At 40.1% G+C, this 25,688-nt stretch overlaps 1 protein-coding gene, 1 long non-coding RNA gene and 3 other non-coding genes across 12 annotated transcripts in view; 1 reads left to right on the top strand and 4 right to left on the bottom strand.

Annotated features, from left to right (window-relative positions):
• Nucleotides 1-9,126, bottom strand: part of LOC145547900 (uncharacterized) — a 90,439-nt gene extending 81,313 nt beyond the window's left edge. Inside the window, exon 1 of the long non-coding RNA XR_014084170.1 lies at nucleotides 8,713-9,126. This is a non-coding gene — a long non-coding RNA (uncharacterized LOC145547900). The remainder of the gene's footprint in view (nucleotides 1-8,712) is intronic.
• LOC103479939 (ATP-dependent 6-phosphofructokinase, platelet type) overlaps nucleotides 179-25,688 on the top strand; it is a 31,052-nt gene continuing 5,542 nt past the window's right edge. The window contains exons 1-17 of one of the 8 annotated variants that reach the window (XM_081597918.1): nucleotides 179-428; nucleotides 9,544-9,617; nucleotides 11,367-11,444; nucleotides 14,028-14,217; nucleotides 14,289-14,454; nucleotides 14,545-14,589; nucleotides 14,812-14,920; nucleotides 16,879-16,974; nucleotides 17,500-17,592; nucleotides 17,679-17,804; nucleotides 18,008-18,072; nucleotides 18,182-18,251; nucleotides 19,589-19,735; nucleotides 21,078-21,148; nucleotides 21,327-21,414; nucleotides 22,714-22,866; nucleotides 24,370-24,522. In XM_081597918.1, the coding sequence (XP_081454044.1) occupies nucleotides 320-428; nucleotides 9,544-9,617; nucleotides 11,367-11,444; nucleotides 14,028-14,217; nucleotides 14,289-14,454; nucleotides 14,545-14,589; nucleotides 14,812-14,920; nucleotides 16,879-16,974; nucleotides 17,500-17,592; nucleotides 17,679-17,804; nucleotides 18,008-18,072; nucleotides 18,182-18,251; nucleotides 19,589-19,735; nucleotides 21,078-21,148; nucleotides 21,327-21,414; nucleotides 22,714-22,866; nucleotides 24,370-24,522 (1,833 nt within the window). In that variant the 5' untranslated portion in view covers nucleotides 179-319. Of the gene's footprint in view, nucleotides 429-9,543; nucleotides 9,618-11,366; nucleotides 11,445-14,027; nucleotides 14,218-14,288; nucleotides 14,455-14,544; nucleotides 14,590-14,811; nucleotides 14,921-16,499; nucleotides 16,596-16,878; nucleotides 16,975-17,499; nucleotides 17,593-17,678; nucleotides 17,805-18,007; nucleotides 18,073-18,181; nucleotides 18,252-18,471; nucleotides 18,514-19,588; nucleotides 19,736-21,077; nucleotides 21,149-21,326; nucleotides 21,415-22,713; nucleotides 22,867-24,369; nucleotides 24,523-25,688 lie in introns of all 8 variants that reach the window. The other 7 variants (XM_008434658.3, XM_008434656.3, XM_008434657.3 and 4 more) reach the window with 7 other exon arrangements.
• trnar-ucu (transfer RNA arginine (anticodon UCU)) lies at nucleotides 12,298-12,384 on the bottom strand. The gene is given in 2 exon segments: nucleotides 12,298-12,333; nucleotides 12,348-12,384. It is a non-coding gene; the product is annotated as a tRNA-Arg (tRNA).
• Nucleotides 12,528-12,616, bottom strand: trnak-uuu (transfer RNA lysine (anticodon UUU)). Its single transcript is given in 2 exon segments — nucleotides 12,528-12,563; nucleotides 12,580-12,616. It is a non-coding gene; the product is annotated as a tRNA-Lys (tRNA).
• trnar-ucu (transfer RNA arginine (anticodon UCU)) lies at nucleotides 13,051-13,139 on the bottom strand. The gene is given in 2 exon segments: nucleotides 13,051-13,086; nucleotides 13,103-13,139. It is a non-coding gene; the product is annotated as a tRNA-Arg (tRNA).

The following is a 25,688-nucleotide window of genomic DNA, read 5'->3' as shown; positions in this document are numbered from 1 at the left end:
TTGGGGTTTAAAACTAAAACTAACTAACATTTTAAAATGTTTTTTAAATAATATGTTGCTGTTTTTCCCTCTATCTCATACTTTTCCACATAGATGCGGTGGAAAATCCTCATCCTTGTAAGGAAAGGAGGCAGTAATCTGTCCTATTGTAGGATCTTTGGAGGGGAGGAGGTGGAGGAGGAGGGGGGCGGTACCCGCTGCGGCCCTTCAACTGCCTCCCTGTCTTCTGCCACAGACACCGCAAGTGTTACCCTCCGGTGGGCTTTCTGAGGAGTTCAGCTAAACTTCACCGAGACCCCCGGGGCAGGCAGACCGAGAGATGGCCGGAGCGACGGGACCGAAGCGGCAGGACACCCGGAAATTTTTTGAGAATCTTTCTGGAGCTGGGAAATGCATCGCGGTGCTGACCAGCGGCGGAGATGCTCAAGGTAACAAGAGTCAAGTTGGGCTGTGAGAGCGAGCTGGAGTCAGGATCAGACCCGCTCCTACAGCAGCCTGTCAGGGCACTTTCTGTCTAAACCGTCTGGAAACATTAAAGCATAAAAGCTTAATAATTTATCCGTAATTTATGTTGATTTTAGTCTATCAGTTGTTTATTTGTAATTTGAGAAACACTCCAGACAGGCGTATGTCCGATAAAGGATGTATCTGGCTAAGCTTCCCAAATTGCGCATTGCCATGGCAGCAGGAACAGCGTGTGCTTTGATATCAGAAAGAAGTTCCTCCTAATAAATGTTCGTATTTTACATATCTAATATATTTTTTTTCTGCTGGGGATTTAAGTGTGTGCTCCTGAGTCTTCCGGACTGTTACGCAACAGCCTGCGCTCGCCCCCCCGCTGCCTCTGCTTTCCGCAGGGATGCTGCAGCTGCTGCAGCCGCATTCTTTCCAGAGGGAAACGCTGCAGGTTTGAATAAGCACGCGCCAGAAACACCTCCAGCGCGTGTTCATTCAAACTTGCAGCGTGACTCAAGGCTCGTGCACACATGCAGAAGCGGGCACAGCGTCAACAGGTGACTGATTACGTCGTAACTCTTTAATGCGAGGTGTTCTAAATATGCGACGTCACCTGCGCCATGCATGTACGCACAGATGGCGCAGGCCCGCGCGCGCATCGCCCAGGGGGCTTTGCGTTGCCACCCAACCTGATCGGCATGTCGGAGCCTTAATTATCTGCTATTTCCACAAGTGGGTGCAGCAGCTCCAGTTCCAGTAACTCAACCCCACATGACAGGATTTAACTACACTGCAACTTACTTCTCAAGATTTTTATGTAGATTTTTTTTTGGGGTTAAGTACTTAGAATATGTATATTTCTTATGCATATAAAAGTTTTCAAAGTGCCCCTCATTTCATTTACCAGCTGTAAAGTGTTGTGGTTTGAACTTCCTGTCAGCTGTTTTTTATTTTTTGCCTCAGAAATAATTTCTCCCGCATCACGGAAGCTGAGTCACGACTGAACCAACATCAATTTATGTGAATTAAACAATCTACATCCGGTGCAGCTTTTCAGATTAAAACGGCTCAGTGTCGCTGTTAGAGGTTGCCTTTTTTTTTTTCTTTTATTTAGAAAGAGTTTGGAATCTACTTCCGGTGACCTTCAGTGACTTAACGTCTGCTGTCACTGAAGGTCAAACAGGCTACGTGAGGAGCCGCGAGTATTACAGAGACGACGGCGTGATGGAGAGACTGAATTCTGAATTTGTAGAGCAAAAATAACGTTAATAATACCCAAAAAGTTGCTTTTAAGACAGTATGATAATGATTGCCATTAAAATTCAACTTTTGGGTGATTTTTTTTTACGTAATTAATGCTCTAAGTGCATCCCTGCAGCCTGCACAGAATGCACCTTTAACCTCATTAGAGTGTGATTACTGATCGGCTCTCCATATCTATAGAACATGTTGTACTTTGCCATGTAGGACACACACATGCACCAGTTAAACCAGTGCTATTGTTGGCTGTTACACAACACCGTGTGCCTATAGGCTGCTGTGACAGTGGAGGGATATGCTCTGTCTCAGTTGTCAGAGCCCCTGCTGTGCATCCTGGACGGTCTTTGTATTTAGGACAGGCTCCTTGTGGCAGCAGCTGAGATTTAATTATAACTGTGCACCTTTAAAACTGGGCAGCCAGTCATTGTTCTAAATTGAAGGGTTTTTGGAAGGCGGTTTGTGAAACGTTATCAGACATTCATGGCATCATGATTCCAATAGACCCGGAGATTTGTTTATTGGGGAACTTTACAAATTCTAATTTAAAGACAATCTATGATAAGAAACTTACAGAAGTACTTTTGGCAATTGCTAAGAAATGTATTACAACAAAATGGAAATCAGACTCCCTCCTCCCAATTAAAATGTGGCTTTGTGAGATTAATAGATGTGTGACACTAGAAAAAATAACCTATTGGATGCAGAATAGAAGTAAGACTTTTTATAAAATATGGCAGCCTTTTTTAAGTTATATGCAAAATCTACCAACACATTTGATTGATTGATGATCCTGTAATCGAGCTGGACTCAACAGGATTCATGAGCGAATCTGATACCATCTGTCTCTCAATCTATTTCCGATTCATATAGATTTTACTTCATCCCTATAGATTACCCACCCCACCCACCCCCGTCCAGTCCTTCTTATTTGGTTGTTGTGTTATATTATTGTAAATGTATTTTAGTTTTAATATGTCTCATTGTTTGAATTGTGCTTTATTGTGTACCAGTTTTGTCATGTCAGTTAATGCCTGTGATGTTACTACTAAAAATCAAAATAGAATATTCTAAAAAAAAAAAAAAAAAAAACTGGGCAGCCAGTGTGAAAGCGATGCAGTCAGACTCATTGAGCTCATCTGGGAGCTCATCACTGATGTCTGTGTGCATCTGAAGCCCTGAGCAGAAACTACTGGGGAGGTAGTGTTTGTAGTCCGGATGTCTCTCCATGCACAAGCTTTCTGCATGATTATAATCCATCTAAATCAAACATCATGGGACATCATTAAGATGTAAGGGATGTTGTTTGGCCTGGACTCCCTTATTATATGGGTTTTTAATCCTGGTAAAAAATAAGATTAAATAAATAGAAAAAAAGATCTTATGACTTACAGTTACGTAAACCAAGGTTAAAGAGAGTCACACAGGGGCTTCTGAAGCATGTGGATGGAGGAATAGACTCACAAAGTCCGTTTGTTTTTGTGCCATTTGAAAACTTATAAGCTTCAAAAGACTTGAAACTGAAGAGGAAGTTTACTTTTCAGCAGGTTAATTAAAGCAGATGACCAGAGAATTAAATGGCTTAGATCAAAACATGATTCAGTTGTGAATCTGATCTGAATATAAATCAAATACAAAAAGAAAATTAATATATTTTATATACGACTTCATAAAATGCCTCAAAAAGCCTTGAGAAGGGTTATTTCTAATGTATCTGAATAATTATAGTTAAATAAACTTGTTAATCATGTCATTTTTTAAAACGCTCTGCATCTTTTGGTTTCACAAAAACACACAAAAAACACACACTCACTGCAGGTAGATAAACCTAAGAGTTTCCTGATTTATATATTTTATCTATTTGTAGTATTGATTTATCTAAAATTCTTTAGGTTTGCTGTCAAATTCAAACACATTTGAGATGTTTGCATCGACTCCTGGTTACCAATTAGCACACATCTCTTTGCAACACTGGAGTCCTGATTAGTACGCAGCTAACTGTGTTAGCTGCCTGACAGTTAGCTGTCTGAACACACAGTTAGCTGTCTGAACACACAGTTAGCTGCCTGAACACACAGTTAGCTGCCTGAACACACAGTTAGCTGCCTGAACACACAGTTAGCTGCCGAACACACAGTTAGCTGTCTGAACACACAGTTAGCTGCCTGAACACACCGTTAGCTGTCTGAACACACAGTTAGCTGTCTGAACACACAGTTAGCTGAACACACAGTTAGCTGTCTGAACACACAGTTAGCTGAACACACAGCTGTGTGTTCAGTTAGCACACTGTGTGTTCAGTTAGCTGAACACACAGCTGACTGTGTGTTCAGCTAACTGAACACACAGTTAGCTGAACTGTGTGTTCAGCTAACTGAACACACAGTGTGTTCAGGCAGCTAACTGCCTGAACACACAGTTAGCTGCCTGAACACACAGTTAGCTGTCTGAACACACAGTTAGCTGCCTGAACACACTGTGTGTTCAGGCAGCTAACTGCCTGAACACACAGTTAGCTGCCTGAACACACAGTTAGCTGTCTGAACACACAGTTAGCTGCCTGAACACACAGTTAGCTGTCTGAACACACAGTTAGCTGCCTGAACACACAGTTAGCTGTCTGAACACACAGTTAGCTGTCTGAACACACAGTTAGCTGCCTGAACACACAGTTAGCTGTCTGAACACACAGGTAGGTGCCTGAACACACAGTTAGCTGCCTGAACACACAGTTAGCTGCCTGAACACACAGTTAGCTGAACACACAGTTAGCTGCCTGAACACACAGTTCGGTGTATGAACACACAGTTAGCTGCCTGAACACACAGTTAGCTGCCTGAACACACAGTTAGCTGCGTGCATGTTCCATTATTTACAACCTGGATGGAATCAAATGGACTAAACTGACATTGACCAACTAAAGTGTAACATTCAAATGTATCTTTAACTTAAAGGTTTAAACCAAATTTAACTGAGAAGTTATGCTATGATTTGCTTGATTTTTATTTTTTACACTTTAAATTATAGAGATTCTGCAAAAATCAGACTTTCTGCATTTAAACTTACATATCACAAACAAGAGACTCCATTTTCTAAGTAGGAGACTTCTGAAGGTGATTGATTATACTTGACATTATTTCAGGGCATCAGTCTAAAGGGGGTGAATAAAATGCATGCCGCTCTTGTCATCCTTTGTCACACTTTTCTTTACAAATCACAGCAATTAACTACTTTATGTTATAGAATATCATATGTAAGCAGTCAATAACATGAATCCATGGATGTTTGTTGTAATGACAGAAAATAGGAAAATATGAATACATTTTGTAAAGCACTATACATACTGTGTAATGTAGTCCAATTAGCTTAAATAAAACAAGTCATTTGCAGAAAAATAATATTGCAGACATTTTCTTGTCATAAAACTAGACAACAGCACCAAAATAAAATATAACACTTACAGTATTATGTAATGTTCCTGTGTGTATATAAAATAAATAATTGGTGGCTAATCCCTAACATGCTGGAATTAAACTAATCTGTGACATTTGGAAACTAGTAAAAATGCAAAATTATGTGATAATTGATGTGATAACTGTTCTCTCCATCCACTGTTTCACATTTTTAATCAGTCACTGCTTCCTTAAGGTGCCTTCTGGTTGTTTTTGTGCTTCAATGCTGCAAACTGCATGTTGGTCAACTAAAGTTGATTATTTGATGGTCGTCATTAATGGAAAACAACTGGACCTGGTTTAAACTGATGAACTGCCTGAACACACAGTGTTCATCTGGCAAGAAACTGGGATTTTCTGCTGCTGCTGCTCTGCTTTTATTAACACAGTTCACTGTAAAACATTGTGCAGCTTCTTTTCACATATAGTCCGTTTTGATTTCAACAATTTTAAAATTGATGGTCTCAAACTGCTCGTCTTGCTTTAGACACTCACTGATTAATTCTGGTACTGTGGGATTGGGGTTAGGACCCGGTTTCTCTGCCAGGTTTAGTGAATGAGCTCTTGTGATGATGCTTTTGGGCAGAGTAAAGAATGAGGTCACCATCCGATGAGTAGTCACATCCCACACACGGTGCGGACCAGAGCCAGAGAAGGGATGCGCTGTTAGCGCCGGTGTGTGTGTTGTGTTTACAGATCAACTGAATACCAAAGTATTTAGAATGGCTGGAAATAAAAAAAAACCTCCAATACAAAAAGAATCACTTTCTTTTTTCTCATTATACTGGAGAATACATCGTTTTTACATAACTTACAAATGACTTGTGTTTATAATTTCATTTATTAGGCTTGAGCACAAAGTGTTGAATTTAACTAATTTAGATATTATTATTATTATTATTATGATCCACACAAAATGTAATCTGATTAAAGCAGGATGAGGTCAATTTTAATTTGGTCAGCTTCTTCATACAGTTAAAAACCGCTAAAAGATTAATATAAATATTACATTCAGAGAAAAACGTAGCAAACAGAAAACCTGCCTGGCTTCTCTAAAAACTCACTGTAGGAGTTTTATTTTCTTCGCTTCACCTCATCGTGTGTTTAATTTGTGTTGCTGTTAAATCTCTGTTCATCCTCAGCTTAACCAAAGTTCTCCCATCCTTCAGAGCACTTTGTTGAAAACTTGAACCAGGTGTTTTATTCACCATGTTTGTTTTTATATCACTGGGTATGTAAAATATTGTGATGAACTTTGCAGATGTACTTAGAACAAATATCCCTGAAGACTTCACATACAGCGGTTTGATGAAAAGATAAAGAAAGTAAAAAAGACGGAAAATGAAACCTGTTTGTTGACTACAAATATTAATGAGTAGCCTGCTAATCAACCCCAGTCTTCTCGTAGATATAGTCTTGCCTTTTGTATTTCCAAACCCAAAATAAAATGCAAAAAAATATATGCAAGTGACTCTACGCAAAAAAAACTGCAACAATTTCTCTTTTTCAAATAACCTAAAACTGAAAAAGCAGTAGGATGAACAAACATGGCGCCGACGTGGAGCTGATGGTGAACCAAAGGAAGCTGGGTGTGAGCATACAGGAAGTGATGGATTAACAAGACGTGTGTGACAGTTGGCAAACAATGGCCAGGTGTCAAAGGTCAGAGGTTATTCGAAGAACATGCTTCACAAAATGAAACGGGAAGAAAAGCTATCGAGACAAGACGATGTAGAAAACTCTTCAAAAAACAAAAGAACAAAATCCAAATCGAACCAAGAAGCACCAACAGGAGTCACATATATACTTAGAATACAGGCAGAGAACATAATTTAAACCAATAAGTAAAAAAAATGTTTTTTTGTTTTAAATAATAGCATTATGTGTTACAAGTCAAAAAAGTGTAATACCAAACAAAAACCAGGAAATATATGTTTGGCTGCAGGAAGTCTGTTCTTGTGCACGGAGATAAACGTCATAGGGTTCTACGGGGAATGCTCTGTGCAGCTGAGCTTTGTGTATGAACAACATGTCCTGCAGTCACTTCACCACAGAACACTGCAGGGTCAAAGGGTCACAGCAACGTTTAGCAGCGGCACAGGAAATACTCCACTGGACTACAGAGCAGAGGGCCATGAGAATAATGAGGATTTTTAACATCTTACATTTCCTCACTGAATAAACGACCTTAAATTGAACATTGTAATTTGTACAACTGCATGAAAAAAATGCTTTTTAATCTTTGCAAAACAGTTTATGTTGCACCTGACCAACAAAAACAGTTTGCACCAGACCCACATTCACCCAACATTGGTAGGAAACTCAGGGCTGAAAGTGTTGTGACTTTTTTACAACTATATGTTGTTCAGTATATTTTGCATGATAAGTGACTGATTTACAATTAAATGTTAAGCATAATTTACATGATAATTATTATTATTATTAATTGAATTAAACATGATAGTATATAATTACAAAGGTGAAGTGAAATATATTTAAGTGCGACACATTATTTATTTGAATAGAGGAAGTCTTTTATTTTGAAGAATGCTCAACAGGATCTGGTTCTGTTGTCACTTGTGGTTGCTAGGTTACGAACAGCCGGTCGCCGTTTTTTTCTCTTCAATAAAAACTGAACAGAAAGGTTCAGTAAAAGACGTAGGAGCCTCCGTCTTGTTTGAAGAAGCTTTCACTCTGTATAAATTTGCTGTTAACACAAATCTATACGTGACAAGAGAAAGCTGGAATCAAACCCACAACCTTTGGACTGCAAGACTCGTCACCTTCGTCTCTTGAGTCTGAGGAACAATGTAAACCTAAAATCCTGCCTTTAATCCACATTTACCTCAGAAAAAGACGTAAACAAGCTGGTGTGTTTTGATCAACCTGTTAATGTAAATCAGCAGCAGCCCTGTGATCCCAGACTTACTCTGAGATTTAAAGCCTGCCTCATGTCTAATTGCACTAAGTGCTCTGGCTTGGCGCAGCGTCCTCTGGGCCCTCCGGCTCGCTCTCTGTCCCCGCTCCACTCCGTTCATCTTGCCCCTCCCTGTTCATGCTGCTGGTTTCAGCTTATTTAAAGAGCAGGACACTGAGGTCACTCGGTAGACAGGTAATCAAGGCCCTGAAGGTGACAGATTTACACTACATGGTTACTATGGTGACAGGATTGACGTCATGAAAATCTGTAAAAGTTAATTTAGAGTGAATACAAGTGTTCAACTTCCTTTTATTACAGTTTTTCATGCAGTGCCTCAGTTACACACAACTGAGTGTGTAACAGAGACTTTATGGGGGTAGACCAACAGGATTAGCACATAGATGTGGGGAACAAATACATAAAATAAATAATCCCATTAAGACTGAGAAGAACACAAAATAGATCAACGTGAGATCCATCCATCCATTTTCTTGCACCCTTGTCCCTTAATGGGGTCAGGAGGGTTGCTGGTGCCTATCTCCAGCTAATGTTTCGAGTGAGAGGCGGGGTCACCTGGACAGGTCACCAGTCTGTCACAGGGCAACACAGAGACACACAACCATGCACACACACACTCACACCTAGGGGCAATTTGGAGAGGCCAATTAACCTGACAGTCATGATTTTGGACTGTGGGAGGAAACTGGAGTACCTGGAGAAAACCCATGCATGCACAGGGAGAACATGCAAACTCCATGCAGAAAGACCCCAGGCCGGGAATCGAACCCAGAACCTTCTTGCTGCCAGGCAACAGCTCTGCCAACTGTGCCACTGTGCAGCCCGCGAGAACAAACCAAACTCTGAAAAGCTAATAAGGATCTGAAATCTTTTCTCCCAGGCAAAGCACATACACAGCTCTAACAGCTCACAGGTAGATCTACAAAAAAAAGTAGATCTACAAACCCAAACTTGACAGGACATGGAAAGAGTTAATGAGGGAAGAAGCCAAGGAGCACATGATAACGTTGGAGGAGCTGCAGGGGTGCACAGCTCAGGTGGAAAATCTGTCCGCCTAGATCTGGCCTTCCTGGTCGTGTCAGAGACACCTCACACCTCACTGAGGCTTGTGGTTGTAGAATGTTGTAAAAATATCTTCAGAGGTGTGAAGATGTTTTCCACCACATGCCAGCTCTTAGAGTTATGGGACTTTATTTATGCAGTGTGTTTGAACCAAAGTGCTTTTTTAAGAACTCTTGAATATGAACAAGTCAATATGTTAAATCAAGTACCTTCTGGATACAGTCTCTCTTGGTTGTTTTGGGAAAAACAAGCATGAGACGTGACTCATTTGTGACAGATGAGCTTACTGTTTATCATATAGCACCAATTTTATGTCTGTAGCAATAATCAACTTTCTGAAAATGCTTGAAGAGCCTCTGATTTTCTCTGTGTTCCCAGGCATGAATGGAGCCGTCCGGGCTGTGGTCCGAATGGGGATTTATGTGGGAGCCAAAGTCTACTTTATTCACGAGGTGAGAATGAGTCAGAGTCCAGACATGACCATGGAGAGTCTGCAGGATCTGCCACTCTCAGCTACACACTAAATCTGTGCTGACAGCTCCTCTGTGCTGGGTTATCACTGGGAATCAGGGACCAGCAGGAGTCAAGCTGACTTCTCCAGTCTGACCTGAAAACATTTTAATGTTACATTTTATTCCTGAGCACTAATTCAATTTTATTTGCTTTTATTTTAGTTTTTATGCACTAAAACGTGATATAAAATAATTCACGTATATCTGAGCTGTGCTGGGGAACATTAATGTAAGTAATTAAAACTAAACATTTACAGTTAATATTTCAGATCAGGCTCATAAATATGATGATTTAAATGGCACAAGCAACAACAAACGAATAAAACGTAAAACATTTTATTAAAGTAGATCCTAGATTTTAGAAGCACTTTGTTGCTACGTTCTTAAATTCAGATGTTTATTCCATTGAAACAGATAACCAAATGTTTTCCCATATACTTATATCTTTAAGTGGTGTTTTTAAATATCTTTTGGTCTATATTCTATTTTTTTTTGGATGTAGGGTCACCAGAAAGGCATCTGATCCCTCTGTATGATTTGCATATGTTTATAATCCACAGTCAGTCTGACAGCTGTGAGCCTTTGCATATAAACATTATGTTTTATGGAGCTTGCATGTTATTTAGCTCCACCTTCTAATGTGTTAAATTTGATGACAATACATGGATTACTTTTTTATCACAATTAATTGCAGACAATATTAGACTCCTTCCTGTATAAATAGGATTCTGATTTATGTATTTACATCCAGCCATTTTCAAAGTGTGTTTACATGTATTATGTTGTATAACAGGGGTCCCCAAACGTTTTCCTGTGAGCACCACATAACTTTTCCCTTCTCTGGTGGAGGCCGGAGTCGGTTTGTAACAGAAAAAGTGTTACACGTTTATCGCCTGCGCTGCCCGGAAATTGTTGACGCATGGGCAAAAACCGTTAGTAAAACCGTCACTGGGACTGACTAGTATATATTCCATTGAGGGGAAGTAACTTTAACATATGAATTCCTCATATGTTAACATAAAGGCTCGTTTTGAAGTATAAGCTGCTACTTACAGGCATTGCTTCGAAGAATTCGACCTGGAATGCGGCGTTCATAACAAACACGTGTGTTCATCTGCTCTACCGCTAGTCAAGCAGTTCCCTAAAAGTCCAACAGATGGCAGCAATGCGCCACGCAAAACAAAACACCCGCAGTTTACAGGACACACTTCCTGCTAAAGAGCCCCCTGGTGGTTGAAGAAAAAGCCACATATAAACCGGAAAATACAATATATAAAAAAAAATCTAAATGCTCTCTGGTATTGTTCAGAGGGCCGGACCAAATGTGGCGGCGGGCCGGATCAGGCCCGCGGGCCGTAGTTTGGGGACCACTGTTGTATAACTTTTAAAACAATGATGGTTCCAGAGGAAGAATTAAATTGCTTTTGTGCAGCATTTACTTAACTCCGGCTAAACTGGGCGGTTAGTCCGAGTTAACCGCGTGAAACATAAAGCATACATTAAACTGCAGGTATTGTGTGGAAGCAGATTACTACATTAAAGTTGAATTAACAATAATCCAGTTGTCTGACTGTTTTAGAACAAAGCAGGTTTTTATCTTTAAATTCTTACTGCTGCTTATTGCTTTCAAATGTGGATTTTCTTTTTGAAATAAGAAGTGACCGATTTCTTGTTGGTGTTTTGTCTCAGGGGTACCAGGGGATGGTAGACGGTGGAGACTACATCAAAGAGGCGACGTGGGAAAGTGTCTCCAGCGTTCTGCAAGTGGTGAGCACAACCTGCTGCTACACGCTCTTCATGTTCCCTTATTCTGCTGGAAATCATGGTGCTCCCATGAACTGTGGTACAAATGTTATTTGCATGGAAAAGCAGGCTGTGGTTGTGGACCTTATCATCTGGAGGAAAAATCTTTGAAAGCTTCACATTGTGTCTGAACTATGACTTCATACTGGCAATTTTGTGTGAATTTTATATTCTAAAATCTCCCAGTGATGAATAAATACAATTAAATATTTCCAAAATGCACACAGAAATTGTTAGTGTTAATTCAATGTTTAAATTGCAAATATTTCTGAAATAATCTTGCTTAAATACTGTAGTAAATGTTGTTTAGTAAGACTCTGATCATACAAAGTTTATTTTTCCTGTAAACATCAGGATCTAAAATCGCAACTGACTTTGCTTTTCAAGTCTTTGAAATAGAAAAATGTGACTTATCCAGTCACACCAGCAGATATCTGAATTTCTTTAAAAAGATCCCAAATATGTAAGTTTGTCTTTTCATTGCTGCTTGTAAATGGTCAAACAATTGTAATATGAGGGAGATGCAGCAGAGTGGATTTTAATAACATATTTACGTCTTCAAGGAGTATCATCCGGTTAGTGTGCACTTTTTTTGGTTTTTGGCTGTGCGTAGTTTCTTTGGGAGTTGACTTTCCTATTGTTTATCTTCACTATTAAGCATTTAAAGGAGAATGGCTAAAATTTGACTCTGGTGGGACTCAAACCCACAACCTTTGAATAACCTCTTCAATTAGAAGTCCAATGCGCCACAGAGCCTTTATCCATGTGTTTGCTGGTGTTAATAAGCATTTATTAAAATAAGAAATAGAAAAATCACTGACTCTGGTGGGACTCGAACCCACAACCTTTGAATAACCTCAGTCTGTCTAGAAGTCCAACGCGCTATCCGTTGCGCCACAGAGCCTTTTTCCCTGAGCTTGTATCCAGTTTTTTTCTTTGGTAGTTGAGTTTCCTACTGTGCATCTTCAACATAAGCTGTCTAATTTAGAAAGACTTTCCTTTTTAATAAATGCAAAAATCCTTTATTAAAAAAAATAGAGCAATCACTGACTCTGGTGGGACTCGAACCCACAACCTTTGAATTACCTCCTCAACCATCTAAAAGTCTAATGCACTATCCATTGCGCCACAGAGCCTTTATCCATGTGTTCATTTGTGTTCAAAAAACCTTAAACACAGTTTTTCCACCAACAGGTTTTCAGTTACGTAAAACCTCTTTGTTAAATACTATTGTGCATTTTTACCATGATTCGTCTAATAAAGACTTTCCTTTTTTATTAAAAAAAAATGTAAAATAGAGCAATCACTGACTCTGGTGGGACTCAAACCCACAACCTTTGAATAACCTCCTCATCCATCTAGAAGCCCAGTGCGCTATCTGTTGCGCCGCAGAGCCTTTATTCATGTGTTCACTTGTGTTCAAAAAACCTTAAACACAGTTTTTCCACCAACAGGTTTTTAGTTACGTAAAACCTCTTTGTTAGTTAAATACTATTGTGCATTTTTACCATGATTCGTCTAATAAAGACTTTCCTTTTTTATTAAAAAAAATTAAAAATAGAGCAATCACTGACTCTGGTGGGATTCGAACCCACAACCTTTGAATAACCTCCTCATCCATCTAGAAGTCCAACGCGCTATCCGTTGCGCCACAGAGCCTTTTTCCCTGAGCTTGTATCCAGTTTTTTTCTTTGGTAGTTGAGTTTCCTACTGTGCATCTTCAACATAAGTTGTCTAATTTAGAATGACTTTCTCTTTTACAAATGCAAAAAGCATTTATATATATATAAAAAAGCAAGCAGTGACTGGTGGGACTCAAACCCACAAACTTTGAATACCCTCCTCATCCATCTAGAAGCCCAGTGCGCTATCCATTGCACCACAGAGCCTTTATCTATTTGTTTGCTGGTGTTAAAGAAACCTTAAACATGTAACGCACAGTTTGTCCAAGAGATTTTCAGCTACGTACAACCTCTATGGTAGTTGAATACTATTCTGAATTTTCACCGTAATCTAATATAGAATGACTTTCTATATTAGAAGCATTTCTAAAAAAAGCAAGCAGTGACTGGTGGGACTCGAACCCACAACCTTTGAATAACCTCCTCATCCATCTAGAAGCCCAGTGCGCTATCCATTGCACCACAGAGCCTTTATCTATATGTTTGCTGGTGTTAAAGAAACCTTAAACATGTAACGCACAATTTGTCCACCAAGAGATTTTCAGCTACGTACAACCTCTATGGTAGTTGAATACTATTGTGAATTTTCACCGTAATCTAATATAGAATGACTTTCTATATTAGAAGCATTTATAAAAAAAAAAGCAAGTAGTGACTGGTGGGACTCAAACCCATTAATTAGTTAATAATTGTAAGCATCCCATATATTGCAAAATGTTTCACATCCTAAAAAAATGCATACGAGACGTTGCCAAACTCTGCAAATGCAAAGAATCACAGTTGTCCAGAAAGTTAATGTTTGAGCGTCATAAATGTGTCAGAACTATTGAAGCATATTTAGAGTAACTGCTATGATTGTCTCCAGGGTGGAACTGTCATTGGCAGTGCCAGGTGTAAAGAGTTTCGCTCCCATGAGGGCAGACTAAAAGCCGCTCACAACCTGGTTCAGCGCGGCATCACCTACCTGTGTGTGATCGGTGGAGACGGCAGCTTGACCGGAGCCAACCTGTTCAGAGAAGAGTGGAGCGGCCTTTTGAATGAACTCATAGAGCAAGGTGGTTGTTCACCTGAAAGTCTGAATTTCTGTGTTTCAGCTTTACACACCGTGTCCTTTCTTTCTGTGCAGGGCTCATAGATGAAGAGGCAGCCAGAAGTCATTCTCGGCTTCACATTGTCGGGATGGTTGGCTCTATCGACAACGACTTTTGTGGCACAGACATGACCATCGGCACTGACTCGGCCTTGCATCGGATCATTGAGGTGGTGGATGCTATCATGACTACGGCTCAGAGGTGAGTATATCCATTCATGGTTGCAAGAAGACCAGGAGATATGAGTGACTCTTTAAACTGATAGAATAATTTATCTTCTTTGTTTTCCAGTCACCAGAGGACATTTGTGCTGGAAGTCATGGGCCGACACTGCGGGTAAATGAATTAAAGATGCACTAAATTACTGAAAAAGATACTAAATGCAAATTCTTAAAAGCATGTTGCAAGTTTTGGAAGCTTATCTTTTCCTTTATAAAGGTTGCTCTAAGATATATGATGTTTTGGTGCCATTTTTTCTGCCTATGTTTTCAATAAATGCATTTCGGGCCAAAGTTCATCTTACATCAAAATAATATGGGTGTGTTTGTGTGTGTTTAGCTACCTTGCTCTAGTCAGTGCCCTCGCATGTGGAGCAGATTGGGTTTTCATTCCAGAGATGCCTCCTGAAGACGGCTGGGAAGACAACATGTGTCAGAAACTGTCTGAGGTAACCTGCGTGCTTTTTCGTTTAAAAAGCCTATCATCTTAGAAGATGTTTTCATTACAAATGCATGGAAGTCTTCTTCATCAGCACACAGTCAGTCAGCACTAGGAAAATGAAAGTCATTGTTCTGTTAATCATAACAGTTTACTGATGTCTTTCTCACACACAATCAGTTCAGTTCAGTCGGTCTTTTTGTGGTCTGTAACACATTCACAGTTGAAACTATTTACATACGGTTTATAAAAAAACAGAACTTCCTTAAAGTTAGAAGTTTACGTACACTAAGATAGCCAATATGATGAAGTCACGGTTTTGTACGATTCTGGTTAATTCATAGCTTTTAAGGAACAATGAGATGAACTTGCAGATGTATTTAAAGGTAACACCTAAAGCATTCTGCTCTGTTGTGTGATGTCATGGAAAAATCATTCCAGACGTCAAGATGAGAATGTTGGACATCCTCCATCTGCCTGGGTGAGGGAGTTTAGATTTTACAAGATCTCACAGGCTTCAAGGCTAATAAACATAGAACAAGCAATAATGATCATAAATTCAAGCTTAATAGCTCCCTGAGGAATGTGAGCTAAATAAACGCTGTGAGAGATCATTGTTTGGAATAAGCAGTCGACTCTCTGTACTGTCATTAAGAATGTCCTCATGTTTTAGAAAGCTCAGTAGCACTGCTGCTATAGTGAGATTCAAACCCACAACCTGTGAATATACAGCATATTACAAGTCGTTAGAAGTCTAAGATGTTCTTGACTGCACCACAGAGTGTTTTAGTCACTTTAATTCAAACAGTACATCACCCAGTGGTCAGTGATTCAAACAGGTGCAGAGCTCCATATCTTGGCGTTGATATCTGTGTCAAATAATGATGCTGCAGTTGTGCTTATGAAGCCATCAGTCAGAAAGCTGCACTAACCGTAAACTCCAAAGAAAAATGGACAACAACTCAAAGTCCAACCTGATGTTTGCACCCAGCTTCTCCACTCAGCTGCCCATGAAAAACTAGAATATTGCTAAGCTCCTGTTTCTGTGCTATGTAGCGATTGTTTTACTGCAGACTGTCAAACAAAAGTCCCAAAATATGTTAAAGATATTTTATAAACAAAATGAACCATCATAACTAAAATACAGAGGATTTAGTTGTTTATAAACATGTCTAATACATTTCATGTCAACTTGAGCTAGGCGCATTCGAGTTCACATTGTTCAGTCCAGTTTTAGGTAGAATATTAGTCACTTTACGAAGACGGTTATAATGGAATCAAAATCATTTTCTGAAAATATATTTTCATTTAAGGAATCAGTCACTCCACTAAACATAAACAAGGGAGGTATTAAATCCAACCTTGGCTAGAAATGAAAAAGCAGGTCAGCTCTGACGTGGCATAGTCTCTAGAAGATATCAGGAAATGTTTCTTTCATCATCTGTTGTTATAGGAATAAATGCACAACCTTCCCAATCCCAACCAAAAAGCACCTGTAAATTAAAACTGTGCAGTTTGAACACAGAGTTCCAGGCGTTGTGCTGTCATTACTGTCCAACATACTTCATTGTGCTTTTGCTGTTGTCTAGAGTCGATCGCGAGGTTCCAGGTTGAACATTATCATAGTTGCTGAAGGAGCCACTGACAGACAAGGACAACACATTACCTCTGATTTAGTGAAGAAAGTGAGTAAAGCTCAGTCTCAGACTGACGCAGAGGAGAACCAACAGCTGGAACACTAAGTGGAAATGGATGGTTCTCACGAAGTTTAGGCGAATAATTTCAGTTTGGTTGAGATTCTTGCCACGCTGCCAGGAATGAGGCAAAGTACAGATGACAACAGGCAACAAGTCGAAGTTTCCTCCCGTTTTGTTCTGAGATCATCCTCCATTGTTCGATCCAGCTTGTGGCACTGCAAAACGTTTTCTGTCATGTTTTCAAATACTTGTGCTTTTTATATTTCTCTAGAACCGTGCTGATAAGAAAAGGCTGAACATTATTATTGTAGCTGAGGGTGCCATTGATTGCCACAACAAGGCAATAACCCCTGATTATATCAAGGACGTAAGTATGGTCGCGAAGCCTCGTCGGCTGGTCGATGCTCCAATCCTCCCCCATAAGCATGAGTTTTTTCTTCTGTCCACGGTGTTGGTTTCCTCACAACGGAAACACTTACTGCGTTTTATGCTTCACATGTGGTCATTTCTAAAAAAAATTAAAAATGCACAATTTAATTTTCATTTTTTTGTTCCGTTCTCGCATCATTTTTTGTTTCAGCCCTATTTTCGTTCGGGAAAGTTGACCTTGCATGTCCATTATTTGGCACGCACCAACATGACAGGAGATGTTTTGCATGATTTCTCCTCTGTTACTTTTTTGTGATTTGTCTTGCCTTTTATTTTTAAGTCTGTTTCATTTCAAGAAGCGATAAAGTCTTACAAATACCAAGCTAAAAGCAGCATTGTTGTTTCAATGGGAACCTTGAGTTACTGTTTAAATTATAATATACATCTATAGACATTATAGCAAAATATATTCATTTTAAAAGCAATTCTCTTACTTCTGTTAATCTCTGATGTCTGTCAATAGCTGGTAGTGAGCCGCCTGGGTTTTGACACCAGGGTCACCATCTTGGGCCACGTGCAGAGAGGTGGGACTCCATCTGCCTTTGACAGGATTTTGGTAAATCATCATAAATCAATCACAATTCCATTTGTTTCACTTTCATGGAGATGGATTGGTAAACCCCTGCTGAAATGAATTTCCAGGCCAGTCGGATGGGCGTGGAGGCAGTGTTGGCGTTACTGGAGGCGTCCACAGACACACCTGCCTGTGTGGTGTCTCTAGTTGGCAACCAGGCTGTTCGGCTACCGCTTATGGAGTGTGTTCAGATGGTAAGACGTTGCATGTTGACCAGAGGTATGGAGAGTTGGCTGGTGTGAAAGTTATTTTCTGAAACCAACCCCAGGTGCTTCCAGTTTCACTGAACTTTACTCCATTTATCAGTAGTTACCAGCAGACGTGCTCAAAAAGAAGACCAGCTACGCGCCGAATGCTTTTGTTTTTCAGTAAAGCAGCTGTTCTGTTTTGCCATCAGACTCAAGAGGTGCAGAAGGCCATGGATGAGAAGAAATTTGACGAGGCGGTCAGACTGCGTGGCAGGTAGGACAGAGACAAAACTCATGAAATGTGCAAATAAGCCATCTGCTAAGAAATTGTAAAGCAATTATCTGCGTTATCTAAAACCTTTAACTCTGTTTTCAATGTGCAGGAGCTTTGAGAATAATCTGAGCACCTACAGACTGCTGGCTTCTCAAACTGCTCGCTCTGAACTCCAAAATGTAAGAGCCACTGCAAACAAACGCCACAAAAAAAAAAAAAAAGAAGAAGAATACAAAGAAACCAGAAATCCATTCTTTTAATTTCTTTGATGCATCTTTTCCAACAGCTGCTCTGAGATTTGTACATTAGCATAAGGTACCGCCTGGTCAGGTGCATCCTGGGTGCTGCGGTCTTTTTGTGACACTAACAGAGTCTCTGTTTTTCTGTGACTGACTTGAGGGAGAGGAAGAGAAGGAGGCAGGGGATGAAGAGCAATCTCATGTATGTGATGGGTCAGCTTCTGCAGCTCCTTTCTGCAGGTGTAGTTTGCACCATTAGTTTTAGGCAAATTAGCTCCTTATCAAGCTGTCGGCTTCTAATTACCATTTCAAATAAATCGCTTTAAATTCATATTTTCATTTCGTCATGGTAACAGAGTGCCACAAAAGGGTCAGTGCTCCCCACCAGCTGCTCTGTCCATCTTTTCTTACTTGTTCATGGCTCTGCTTTGTTGTAGAATTGCATTGATTATGAAGCATAGACACACAGGTGATGACTCCTATGCTTCACATAAGTATTAAAAATAAGCATTTAGTCTGGAGAGAAAGATGCTGGCAACATTAGGCATAACTCAAAATTATGTTAGAGTTTTTAAGTGCATGACATACATTTGTTTTTCAGAGCTTAGCTTAAGCTGAATTCAAGAGACGACTGACAACACTTATCTATATGAGTTTGATAACATTTCAGATGAAAATGTAAGTCTACATAAAAATGATTCTGAAAATATGACTTTTTTCTGAGTCACTTTAATGTTCCAGTGTTAATATCAGAGTCAGAAATTTGACAGTTTTAGATCAAGTTTTTTTCACACTCAGGAGTTACTTATTAGACCATTTTCAATCAAATTGAAGTTTTGGTTTCTTTATCATCAGACGTTCTGAAACGTTTTCTTTTTGAGGTTCTGACATGCTGAACGTGTTTTTGGTCCTTAGTGCTCAGCAGATTCTTAGAGCTGATGGCTGCTGATGTTTTCTGTGGATGTCGTGAGAAAACAAAAGTTGCTGCTTCTCTGCATTTCTAGAAGCATGTGGCTTCTTGCATGCAAGGTTCTCAATGCAGGAACTATTTCACTTCCTCAAACACTTTTAATGCTGAGGTTTACATATGCTGTGTCCAAGCACTAAATGTGAAATTCACGCATTAGGTGTGACTAAAAGATACGGCAGTGCTTGGTGTTAGAGCATACGGCCTTGGCATACGCAGAGCAGCCGGATTCTGCTTCATCTACTGCATATTTAGCATCTTTCAGGGTTACGTGTCTGTGTGTGAAATATCTGGCCTCCGTTATCCTCAGACCTCCTTTAACGTGGCGGTGATGAACGTCGGCGCGCCGGCCGCCGGTATGAATGCCGCCGTGCGTTCAGCCGTCAGGGTGGGAATCACAGAAGGCCACAAAATGTTTGCTGTCAGCGACGGCTTTGAGGGCTTCTACAAAGGACAGGTGAGCCACCACAAACAAACAAAGAAATAAAGAAAATAAAACTTTTTTCTCTGTCCAGTTAACTATAAAAATTATATAAAAGACTACACTCTGGTTTTGAGAAAAGTGTCGGCGTGTTTATTTAACACCATGAATGGATATATTACTTTTGTGTGGCTTCATTCATTTCATACTTTGAATCTGATCATTTTTAAGGTTGATAAAAAATAATTCCCTACCCTTTGATACTGTAGTTGATTGTTAGATCAGCTAATCTAACAGTAAGTGTTACATCTACAGAGCATTGTGTGAGATTGCATACAATTATTATTGATTCTTTGTTGCAACATTTGCATCGCATGTGAAGACTTTGATGCTCACTACTTTGAATGTTTTAATATCTCCAAAAGTCTGGATGATTAGGCTGCTTATACGATGTTAACGGCGTTGTCAGGTGATGCAGTGATCATTTTCTACGGAACACCCAGAGTGCTGAAATGAAAGGCAGATGTGATACGGTTAGTTTACCACTGTAGCATGCAGGCAATAAGTTCTTTATTACAATTGAATAAAAGTTACCTTGTGTCAGTAGTTAATTTTACTATCCTGCTTGCTATGAGAGCTTTAAAACTCAGTCTGCATGCAGCCTTGCCAGGTGTCCTGATAAACGGACTCGGCTGAGCGCAAAGGCAGGACATGAATGCCCCGTCACTGACCACCGCCTCTGAGCCCTAATGACCACAGTGACAACAGCAGCAGCGTCCTGTAAACAGTTCTGCTTACTGTAAGCCAATTACAGAACCTTCCCCAGCAGCAATTCCATTCAAGCAAAGAAAAGCGGTCTGCAGCATGCTCTGCTGACCGCTGGCACACACTCGCTTGTACACACACACACGGATACACACACGGATACATGCATACGTGTGTTTGGATGTTCCAGCAGAGCCGCGGTGACCTGTGGGAAGCGATTACTCTCCGAGGTGAGTGGTCACAGAGGAAGATTAGACATGATTGAGACGTGAAGCGGTAAAAGCTCCTCTGAGCAGCTTGTTTGGTAAAACTCTGGTTGTATTCATGCAATAGGAAAAGAGTAAAGGGGAAAAATGAGCCACTCTCTCTGCTTTGTTGCTTTGAAATATAAAAAATAGCAATAAAACATTAATCTTTTCATAATCGTGTTAGTAAATGTTGCTTTGGCTTACTAATATTTATCTTTTCTGTCATATAACAAATCTAAATAAATGTGTATGACTGGAATTTGCTGCTTTGAAACATCAAATATCTTTGTTTGCTGTTTCAAACAAATATTTTAGAAGAAGAGGTTTAGAAGAACCTCTGCAGCTTTTTGTTTTATTGTTCTCAGATCAAGGAGATCAAATGGGGAGATGTTGGAGGCTGGACCGGCCAGGGAGGATCTCTGCTGGGGACCAAACGGTGAGAACAAAAACAGTCCAAACACGTTTAGAAGATCTTCAGTATGAAGAAGACATAGCAAAAAAAAAAAAGATTTAATTTATCCCTTTCAGTTTCTTTTGCTGGATCTTTGATAATTTTACAGTTGGGAATGAAACAAAGTCCGAATTAAAGCAGATTTTCTCTGTTCCCCGTTAAGAACTCTTCCAGCAACACATCTGGATGAAATTGCTGAGCAGATGAGGATCCATAACATCACTGCTTTACTTGTTATAGGAGGATTTGAGGTATGTTGCTTTTTTATTTCTTAGACAAAGTTATCTTTTTATCGAAACTTCAGTTTTTATTTAAGTAAAAGTATTGTTAAAACCTTTAGAATTCCATTCTGTTGTTTTATGTTGTGATTGTTCAGTTATTGATTTTGCTCATTTTATTCATTGTGACCTGTTTCCACCGCTGCTGTCCTGTGTTTTACAGTGTACACATCCCTGATTTGTTTGTTTTTATTTTACTTTATTTATTTCTGTAAGCAGATTTTGAAAGCCTGGCATTTTAAACGGTGTCTGTACACCTTTCAGATCCATCGGCGACCGGTTCTTTATTTTCATGAGCGGTTTGCTTTCACTAGCTGTCTCCATTTAACATTTCAGCTAGTTTAAAACATGCCTTGACTTCTTAACTTTTTAAAACATAACACTAATTGATATATAAGGAATTGTTTCAGGCTTTACTTTAAACACAGGACTGTGCAAAGTATTGAAATCTGGTGCCCTGGAAGCAATTTCTAAAGAAATTAGGTTTGGTTTAAAACGTTTGCACAGTGCTGTATGTGTATTATTTATTGGCAAAGCTGCAACACCTGTTGTGCACAGCACTGCCTGCAGTGCCAACTTATTGCTCCAATAATCACAGTTAATTATTGATTCCATGAGATAATGGGTAAAGTATTTCCAGGTGCCCCTGACAGATCAGTGCAGCTTTGCCAATAAAAGAAAAGCTACATGTTTTTATCTTTGTATCCTGTTTGTGCAACAAGCAACATCAGCTTCCTGTGCATGTCTGGTGCCTGCAGTGACTGGCTTGGCTCTCTCCCTTTGGCTTCTCCCTCCACTGCGCTCGTCCGGCTGAACTTTGTTTTTCCCAAGAATGCTTGTAATTTTCCCACCGCATTTGCAGCCCCCCACCCCGCCCCCCCTTTCTCCTACATCATACTCCCTCCCTCCCTGTTGGGAGACAAGCCACATTCATCATGAGTTTTGTCTCCCCACTCAGTTTTCACATCACAGATCAGATCAAAAGGTTCCAGCATGTTTGGAAAAGTTATTAAAATCTTTCTTAGCATTCCCTCCTTTTAACCTGTACGGACTTTTGTAACCAAAGAAGAAGAATTTAATGTTGAACCAAACAGTTAAGCTAACGCCTGTCTTCCTTTGGATCCTATTGCTGTCGCAGCTTCTTCCTGGACTTTTTCTTACCTAAAAGCTTTTCTATATCCTGGTTCTCATTCTGCTACGTTAATATCTCAGCGTTACGCCTCATTCATCTCCTGATCCCAACCAATAAGATGCTGGCTCTCCACGCTGCAGGCATACGTTGGATTGCTGGAGCTCTCCTCGGCACGGGACAAATACCCCGAGTTCTGCGTGCCCATGGTTATGATCCCAGCCACAGTCTCCAATAACATACCTGGTTCAGATCTCAGCATTGGCTCAGACACAGCTCTGAATGCCATTACTGACGTAAGTGTGGCTGACTTTGAGCGCATGCGAGTGTCTGTGGATGTGTCAGTCAGACGCCGGCCAGTCGGTCAGAGTTTGGGACTCTTCTGACTTCCAGCTCGTTTCCAAGAACCAACAAACAGCAGGTGACAATTGAAGTCTTTTTATTCTTATTATTAGGGCTCTAGTATTGGAGAAAACCCGTGCAACTGAATGATAGGGCTTTCTTTGAGACGTATTGAGTTAATTTCACAAAGTTAGACAATAAAGTGGTGAAATATATCAAATTAACAGGGAGGAAAAAACATTTTTGGGATGGTTGTCAAACGAGTGACGCAGTAGAACTGGGTTTAATCAGATACCAGATTTAGGTTTAATTATCTCCTGCAGTGAGTCGGTCAGTTATGGGGTTGGTGGTATCTGATTCAGTGTAAAAAACAAACAAAAAAAACCTTTTTGGACCTAAAAATGGGTCCATTTTGGGTCCATGTTTCCAACATACACAATCTAATTCAGTCCAAATAAAGTTCACATCAATCCATTTCATTAGTTTGTGAATCTTCTTCAGCTATCAAAGGTTCTTGTTTTAAGGTTGACCTTTAGCCTCTAGCTTTAGCTGCTTAACCTTGGCTGACCTTGTAGAAAAAATCAAAATACACCTGCTCTCACATAGAAAAAACATCATTAAATAACAGTGATGGATAAATCTAGTACAGCAGATGTAAATAAAAAACAGACGTCGTTCAGTCTGTAGTTCTCAACACACCAGGTGAGTTTAATTCTCCCTAAATGGAGCTGATGAGTTGGAAACATGTTCCTGCTGTTGGTTGTTGGAGGTGAGTTGGTCTGCAGAGGTGCCAGGTAAGTCAGAGCATGCAGTGACGTGTTGCATGTCTGCACCTCGGTCGTTGTGGTCTTGGTGTGTTGTGTCAGTGCAGTTTGCTGTTTGTGTGCTGATAAACACTCAGTAAGTGGGCAGCGCTCCGACTTATTTCTCCTCACAGACTGTAAGTTTCCTCTGAAAGGCTCGTTAAAGTCAAGCCTGCTGACTTTCTGTTTCAAGACTCGTTGCTGGATGGACGTAAATGGAGGCAGGTCCTCTGCAGTGCCGCCTCGGCCTTTATCTCTGTGTGTCAACACCGTGACTTGTCACTGCGATGACCTCACCCTGCGCCCCGCTCTGTCCCCTCTCAGCCAATGAGAAGCCAAAGCCCCATCCCTGATGGAGAGAGCCAGCTAAGCAGCCCACCCATTACAGAGCTGAATGTTCATGGCTCCAGTTAAAGTAAAGTGGCTGCCCCGTTCATGTATCCTTCACTTTCTACTGCTTTCTGAGTCACCGCTCCCTTCTAGCTAGTATAAAACATGAAACTGCTTTTAGCCAAAACACAGCTGAGTTTAAACCCAACACATTTCCATAGAAAAGAAGGATACAGGATGAGGGAGCCCAGTTGGTAAAGACACATAGAGCTGTAAGTTCCCCCCCTAGTGGTCTAACTGCATATTACGGGCCACCACCATCAGGCCTTTGAGTCCCTGCTGGAGCTGCACCAGGCCCGGGCCAGCTACAAGGAGTTTTGCATTCCCATGTGCATTCTGCCTGCCACCATTAGTAACAATGTGCCGGGCACTGACCACAGTCTGGGAGCCGACACGTCGCTCAACGCCATTGTGGAGGTAAGTTCCCAAAAACAGAAACACAACTTATGAGTGATGAGTCTAGAAAGAAGAATGAGAAGACGGCATATTAATGAGCTGAATTTTTACTGGAAGATGACATCAGATACTCTGTAAAGAGTTTATCCAGACATTACTTAGACCAGGGAGTTAGCAGACTTTTGCAGAAATTAAGGCCTGATCATTTTGGGAAAAAAAACCCATATTTCTCACAAATGTTATCAAAATAATACAAATAAATGTCTTTGCTGAGTTACAAATTCATATTTTAGTCCAGTGCTTTTCAAAGTTTTTCGTCAATTTTCATAACAAGCACATTAATGTCTCCATAGTGACAGACGTGTACAACAGACGTGCAGCAGAACCTGACATTATGTCGTTTGGCATTTTCTTTCAGAAAAAAACGTAACAGTCACAGTAACAGTTTGATGGTTTTAAGGGTTGTAATGCCCCAGAATAACCATGTACAGATTTAAAATCATAAACTTAAACGTTCTCACTTATTGCTGAGCCAATGAAAATATAGTCGCAAAGGAAGTTTGATCATTGTTATCTAAACTATGCCTGAAAGTCCAGGTTGGGAAAATCAGGCAAATGCTTCGTTGTTGCATATTTTAGGGTATCTAATAGAACGTAAATTAAAATTATTGAGGTCTTCTTGTATAACCAACTTAAAAATACCTACCAGGTTCAAGGCAATTAGAAAAATCCCACATTAATCTGGTATCATGTCTGCCGAGCCCCTCAGCATCACTTCAGATGTCAGAGGACAAACAGAAGCTTGTGAGTTCGCTGCCTGCATGTTTAACTGAGTGTCTTCATACGTTGTTTACTGCGTAGCTACATATTATTGTGTTGCTTATGCAATCTGCATGTTTTGATGGTTTGAATTTTGCCAAAAGAGATGAATTGAATTCTGATTTGGTTGATTTCACTCGTCCAGTGAGATGCACAGCTGCAGTTTCTACACCTTCAGAGTTTAAAGACTGACTCCACTTAGAAGAATAACATGTTCGAGTGCTTCAACATAACAAGGCTGACTGGGATTATTTACCACCAGGAGGCTTAAATGAAGCCTTGATTATTTCTTTTATTTATTTTTTTTAATTGACACCGACTATTTATTAAAGGATATATTTGCCGTTTTAAGTAGTGAAGCTTTAGTG

Source organism: Poecilia reticulata, chromosome 17 (genome assembly GCF_904066995.2).
Source record: "Poecilia reticulata chromosome 17, P_reticulata-male-v2, whole genome shotgun sequence".
In the NCBI taxonomy this organism is placed as follows: domain Eukaryota; kingdom Metazoa; phylum Chordata; class Actinopteri; order Cyprinodontiformes; family Poeciliidae; genus Poecilia; species Poecilia reticulata.
The sequence above is the reverse complement of the archived record's forward strand: the minus strand, read 5'-3'. Positions and strand labels throughout refer to the sequence as shown.